The sequence below is a fragment of the Haliotis cracherodii genome, unplaced genomic scaffold (genome assembly GCF_022045235.1).
Source record: "Haliotis cracherodii isolate W230 unplaced genomic scaffold, xgHalCrac1.p SCAF_13, whole genome shotgun sequence".
NCBI classification, from domain to species: Eukaryota; Metazoa; Mollusca; class Gastropoda; order Lepetellida; family Haliotidae; genus Haliotis; species Haliotis cracherodii.
Window position 1 is genome coordinate 19136077 of NW_027266268.1, and position 7232 is coordinate 19143308.

A 7232-nucleotide genomic window follows, 5' to 3' on the forward strand; every position below is an offset into this window, starting at 1 on the left:
GTAGAGAAGCACATGCTCTGAATAAATATACACACGTTTTGATGTTGCCTAGCTCTTGTCCGCGGCCTGGGTTGATAGTGATGATAATGCTGTAAGTGTGCAGGAATATTTTTAGTAACGAGCTAATATATTTCCTATGTCAACATCGAGATGAACAACAAATAACAACAAAAAGAGCCAGCGTATTTGTGAAGGGAAAGGTATGGAATACTGTTGGGACATTCTCGCGATCTCGACTTTTGGAAACGAGACACATATGCCAAAAACACAATAATGCGAGATCGCGATCTTTTTTGGTACATAGCACTTTTTTGTCAAAAGTCGAGATCGCGAGGATGTACCTTACAGTATTCCATAGAAAGGGGACCATGACGCGCTGTTAATTTCCACACTTTGTCCCTACTTTGTTATTAGCGCCATTTATGTTGCCGAAACACTGTCACAATTTGAGTTCAATGAGAAAGCAAAGTGGTGTTTGAGCGATTCCAATCAGACATGCTGAGTCCACCAATTTGATGTAACGTTTCCACTGAGATCCCCCAAACAACTGTATAAACCATCATTGGATTTATAATAGTGAATAATTCGTTACTGCGTTCTAAATCTTTCTGTGCGAGCATAACATATATTTTTGGATGAACACAACACGAAAAGTGGACGTATTTAACGTGTTCATTGTCCAGTGAAATCCCGGTAGTCTGGGCCCGATAGTAGATACTATATACACTCATGAGGATATATTACTCAATTATCAATAATTCATTGACCGGGACCTCCCAGATGAATGGGGTTACACTGCAGATGACAGATTGTTACACTCACAGCAATCACTTTGTTGTGCCAGTAACCGCCATATCGGCTGTATCTTCTCTCTGTCTGCAAGCATGTAATAAAAGGAACCGCTATACGGGATAATAGACAGTCATTGATAAATCGATATCATGTGTAATGTTTGTTTGTTTGGTCGTTTATAAAAATGATATAGAACGTAATACATTTTTTAGTTCTTGGCGAACAATGTAAAAGCAATACTCAATAAGGTATCAGGAGGGGTTATGAGAAAATGCAGGAAAAGATAAAATATGCATTCAACCAACCATATTACTGAGTGTTTGTTTGTTTGTTATTTATCGTCGCATTCAGCAATATCGAAACTATATGAAGGCGGTCTGTATATAATCGAATCTGGAACATGCAATCCAGTGATTGACATCATGAGCATCGATCTACGCAATTGGGATATGATGACATTCATCAACCAAGTCAGCGAGTCTGGCCACCTAATCTGGTTAATCGCCTCTTACGACAAGCATGTGTTGCTGAAGACCTTTTCTAACCAGGAGCTTCACGGGTGTATTACTGAGTGACCCAGTTGGGTGCAACACCGCTTTGAACAGTATGTCATTTATTAAGACCTATCATCTTAAAGTATTGAGAGGACCATAAATGGGCGCGTAGTAGGCGACGGTCGGTTTCGTGAACGGGTATCGTGATAACGAAAACATGTCCCAAAATGTCGAATGTGGGATTCGACCCCACGATCAGCAAATCCTGTCTGTAGTGAAATATGTACAGACAAGGCTCTACATTCACTGAGTGTTTGTACACAGAGATTGGTAGACAACACTGCTGAGGTACGGTGATGTAGTCTTGTCGTCAGAGCGTTTGCTCGTCAAGGCTCGGGTTCCAATACCCACATGAGTACAAAATATGAAGCCATTATATGAAGGGAACAAACGGGTTTTTGGCTTAAAGTTTGACCACTGCAGTCCACGATATTTGAAACAGACCCGGATCTGGATTGCAACCAAGAAATAAAAACGCAATGATGATGTTTATCGCTAGCAACAAAGTCCTTAAAAAGTGCACTTGGAATAGTTTTCATTACTGTAGGTAATATTCCTTATCGCCGGAATGACTTAATTGTTTTCACTTCTTAAGTACTATCTCACACGCAGCTATCTGCGCATCTTCCCGAGGCAAGAGAGTTAACTGACTTCAAAAGTCCAGTTTCCACTGGACGTGTATAGTCAGTTAACTCACTTGCCTCGGTAAAATTCTATCTGCGTAGTGACTAATAACGGTATTTCGTAGTTCTTTTCCAAGTGGCGAGGAAAATAGTTTAATTATGTCAGTATCAGGCTTTACTTCATAAGTAGTTTGTTGATAATAGTGCTTTGATATATGAAAGATATGAACCCTTACTTGACTTTAGTTTTGCTAAATATCCAAACAATATATTTCGAAAATATAAACATTCATTGTCTTAGCATGTAATACTATTACTGTCGAAAGCGATTATAATAACTTCATGAACAAATGTTCTGATATGTTTTGTATAATGGTATCTTTATCACAATTAAGAAGAATATATACCTCTACATTTGTGTTTCAGAATCTCGTTCATTTTTGGATAACAAATTTAATTATTAACAACTGTTCATTCTCCTCTTGCTACGCCATCAAGTGCATATTACAACGTAAGTAATACATTCACCATACACAATACCACAGACACAAGAAATGCCAAATGTGAACCTTTGTTAAGTAATCTGAGTGGTGCTACCGATAACTATACCGGTAATAAATTCATTTACTGAGCATCAGTTGAATGATAACAAATACACAGATGTAGGGTTATATCATGAAACATGGATAATAACAAGGGAGTTGTAATAGTTGTATTATATGCAGTTTAGTTGCCTGAAAAATAAGGGCCGTTTCTGTATTGAGTATGTACTGTATACAAAACTTACACATTAACTTCAATGGATTGTGTTTATTATGGACCCGTGAAGATCCGGGGTAGAATAGGTCTTCAGCAACCCATGCTTGCCATAAACAGGCGACCATGCTTGTCGTAGGAGGCGACTAACGTGGTCAGGTTGATGCATGTCATCGTATCCCAATTGTGTGGATCGATGCTCATGACGTCTATCACTGGATTGTCTCGTCCAGGCTCGATTATTTACAGACCGCCGTCATATAGCTGAAATATTGCTGAGTGCGGCGTTAAACAACAAACCAGCTTTGCGCGAACGTTTGGCTGTATTTGGTTTTATTAAAATGCGAAAAATGGACAAAGTTTGACAAATATTTTATCACGTTAAATGTCCCATATTAAGAATTGGAAATTGTTAAATAAGGGAAAATTACAAATAACGAATAACGTTTTTATTATCCCCATCCAAACGAAGTTTAGCAGGGAATGTAAAAACGTGGTCCGTCCGTCGCGTTGGATAAGGATCGTAAGGAAATAAAATTACTTATTTCCTTGTATTATGCGGTGTTTTTTTAAAAGATTTTGCGTTAACAAGTTGAACTAAGGTTCAAATGATGATTTCTTTTGGTGGTTTAGTCACCTGTCATAATATCAGCTGTACCCACCAACTGTTGTTGGTATTAATGAGGTACATATGTATTGTTTGATTTCTGTCCATATCCAAAAGGGCGGGGGGTATCAATGTCATTATCCTCTTGTGCAAAATACATCAGATAGTCGACAGTATATATTCTACCATGACATTGAACAATGCTTGATTCTGATAAGTTAAACAGAGGTTCCTTTTAGCAGCAGAAACCGTATTTAATCATTAATATTCACACTAAAACCATGCTTATGAATACATCGTTAGCCTACACATCAATGCATTAAAAAATAGCTGCCGATCGATCACCCATAAGATCAGAAATACCGTATATTTCCTCTATTAGACGGTGGGCACTAATGAAGCCAGTACCCTGATACACGCCGGGTCAACGCTTCTCGCGAAATTAATAACCCATGACAACATGTTGTTTACAACCCTTGTTGTGGTCTAGATTCACTGCCCATTCCCAGTAAATCTACAGGTTAATGTTGAACCACATCATAGTTGGGTGATATCATCTTGCTTGGTGTAACTAGTCAGAGGTACGGAGACTGTCAACAACATTGGCAGCCATTGACAGTCCAGTGACCAGTAATCGCCACAGTTCTGCCACATTCCATTTTGGGGTAGGGGGCTATTACACCTTTAAAATATATAGTAGAGTGTTAAATGATAAGGTTTGTTGGATATATAAATTCTTTAGCATTTTATTTTAACTATTTCGTCAACCTGACACCCCTGATATGAAAAATGGCATATTCGTTGCAATATTGGTTGAATAAGCATCCAGATGCCATTGACTGCGATTTCACGCATACATTCATCATAGAATCTTTGAAACGTATACAGGAGAACAACACGTTCTATTTCAACAACAAGTTTTATCAGCAAATAAACGGAACAACCATGGGAACAAAAGTAGCACCCAGATACGCCACTCTGGTAAAGGGATACAAAGAAGAAATGTTATATACCAAAGTAGAACATTGGATGGATGTATATACAGCTAAACATATTAACTCCGACAAAATTGTTATGGATGAGCAACTTCTTTATTACAATTGGGCGCCTTTCGGTGTAGATTCTAACACCGTTTTCAAGCAAAAGATGTGACATATTAGAAAAACATGGAGAAGATATCTGGACGACTGTTTTATTGTTCGGCTTTCAACAGTGAAAGAGTTACACAATTTCTGGAAGATTCTGGATTCGATCCATCCTCTGATTTCAATGAGATTTCGTTTTTGGACGTGAAAGTTATTAAGCAAGGAGACCAATTAAAAATAGCACAGAAGAGTGTGCGCTAATGCTTCGGATGTGGACACAAGACGAAACCGAAGATTAGAAAAATTAAATACATATCTGCAACTACATAAATACATATCTGCAAGGACATCCATGTGGAGTGGTTCAAGACGCTGTAAATAAGGTAATGAAAATGACCACTAGAAACATTAATGAAAACATGAGAAACAGATACAGACATGGACATTCTTCCATTTGTGTGTACCTACAATCCTAAAACAGTAAAATGATGCCCCTCATATACATAAAAGCTAATCTTCCAATTTCACATCAAAGTAAAACCATGAAAACATGTTTATCTAAGTGTAAACTTATACGCAGCACTAGACAGCCTAAAAATCTTCAAATTCTTTGTCATCAACATATTCACAAAATACAAATACCGTCAGTGTAACAAAGTGTAACAAACCTCGATGTGGAACTTTACCAATAATAAATGAAGACTGCAAATTTCAATTTTGCCAAGATAAACTATTTACTGACAAAAACGACATGTACTGTCGCAGTAAAGATGTTATATATGTTTTAACATGTGCGGGATGTGGTGAGCATTATGTTGGAGAAACTGGTGCGCAACTAAATGACCGAATCACTGTACACATACAACAAATTCGAGATCCAAATGTACGTTGTATAAATGTAAGTAAACACATTGATGAATGCGGGAGTGGTCATTTTACTGTCTTTCCGTTTCATAAATTGTTTAACAATGACAAACATTTACGAATGGAAAAAGAACAGATGATCATTAGTCAATTGAAACCTAAGCTTAATTCAAAAGTATAATTTTCAAAACTGCCCCATGTAGTTCAATGTGTATTTGTGCACTCATACCATAATGTATTCATGCCTCTCACTATTATCACTAACTATGACGTCATTTGCTTTATGACGTCAAAAGCATAACGTTGGCTGTCGCCTAGGACTACGTTTTACTTCTCCCTCTATTGGTCACTGTTACATCATAGGCATTAGGACGCCACAAATACTACTGTTGTACGTCGCCTAGGACTACAATGTAAGTTATGATCGAAGTCGGAGTCATTTCTCGAATCTGTTGATTCTTGGTGTAGAGCGCCATTGACTATTTTGGAATTAACAGATTCTCATTATTTCTCCATTACAAAGACCATTGGTAATAGCGCCGAGGTTTGGAACAAACAACATAAAATCACTCAGGACAGATATTTCCAATGTGCCCTCGAGGGAGCGAGTACCTGAAATAGGCTTCACACATTGTACCAATGTGGGGAATCGAATCCGGACTTTCGGCGTGACGAACGAACGGTATTAGAACTAGGCTACCACTTCTCCCCCTGATTGGTCCTTAAATAACAGTTTATCCGACCACATGGTAGTACGTTGATTAAATAAAAGGTATAGATCTTACTTTCTCAGATTTCTCCAAAACCATTTTGACAATGAATTATGTGTATCTGTGGAATTGTAATATTTAGCAGTTTGACAAAAACTTAATATACTTGGTTAAGATAGCGTAAAGTTATCTAAGACACATGCAGGTACAACTGTATTGAGAGAGATAACAGTTCTGGTATTTCATAATGATTGAAAGCTATTCTACTCGACGTAAATTGTGAGATCCTTACTTATTGATAAGTTCTCTATTGTCATACGTCTAATTTGCCTAACTGGGTAGGCAGGTAACCCAGACTGTAGCGTTCCCACTGAAATGGTCAAGATTAACAAATGTCCGGTTTAATGAACCATGGCAGTGGAGTAATGTCACTTTGGACATTAACAGGATTAACGGGTTCCGGAAGATCGATCTGTTTTTCACTGTATTGTCATTTAGATACACTAGACAACAAATACCTTTCTTTCTCAGTGCGTGGGTGAGTGAGGTTTAACTCTGGTTTGAGCAGCATTTCGGTTATAAGTGAGCGTGCTGTGGTAGAAAATCGACCCGCCCCGCAGTTTAATGACATTTAACACATTGATAAATGAGTCATTATTCAAGGAGCATGGCAAACGGATCTAATGGGCGCAACAGATTACATCAAGTTGCTGAAATATTCATTAAAACTCTTACCACTTTGTGAGAATAAACAACAGCCACAGCACATATCCAAAACAACACCAACGTTGTTGATATCACGGTCATCGTCACAACTTGGGGGGCGGTTCCGCACATTCGCCTTTATACCACACTGTTAGGTAACCCAATCTCCGCTATCTGCGTGTCGCTAATTCTCCCTGATATCACGCAGCATGCACACGACTTACATTGGTAAATTGAGTAGCTTGCACGTCACGGCTGTCCGACAAAACACACTATCATTCTTGTAAACAGAATTATAGATTAAAGCTGTTGTTTTTGACATTACCATCCTGATTGTTAAGGATTTCACACTTTGAGTTTGTTTGCTGTTTAACGCCGCATTCAGTAATGTATAGGCTATACGAGGGCTTGTCAAAACGTTCTAAGCCTAACAAACAAAACCAACAATTGTGACATAACATAATCTCCCTGCTTGTCAATACACTTCTTTTATCGATAATGAAGCTTTTCAATTGCAGTTAGGAAGAGGTTTTCTG

The 7232-nt window shown here is 38.1% G+C and overlaps 1 protein-coding gene across 5 annotated transcripts in view; it reads right to left on the minus strand.

Moving 5' to 3' along the window:
- The window catches only part of LOC139459696 (sushi, von Willebrand factor type A, EGF and pentraxin domain-containing protein 1-like), a 34446-nt gene extending 27624 nt beyond the window's left edge, over window positions 1-6822 (minus strand). The window contains exons 1-3 of one of the 5 annotated variants that reach the window (XM_071241328.1): window positions 6727-6813; window positions 823-876; window positions 36-89 (exon numbers count right to left, since the gene is read on the minus strand). In XM_071241328.1, coding sequence (XP_071097429.1) covers window positions 36-89; window positions 823-876; window positions 6727-6798 — 180 coding nt within the window. In that variant the 5' untranslated portion in view covers window positions 6799-6813. Of the gene's footprint in view, window positions 1-35; window positions 90-822; window positions 877-6726 lie in introns of all 5 variants that reach the window. The other 4 variants (XM_071241329.1, XM_071241330.1, XM_071241332.1 and 1 more) reach the window with 4 other exon arrangements.
- Window positions 6823-7232: the final 410 nt, after the last annotated feature.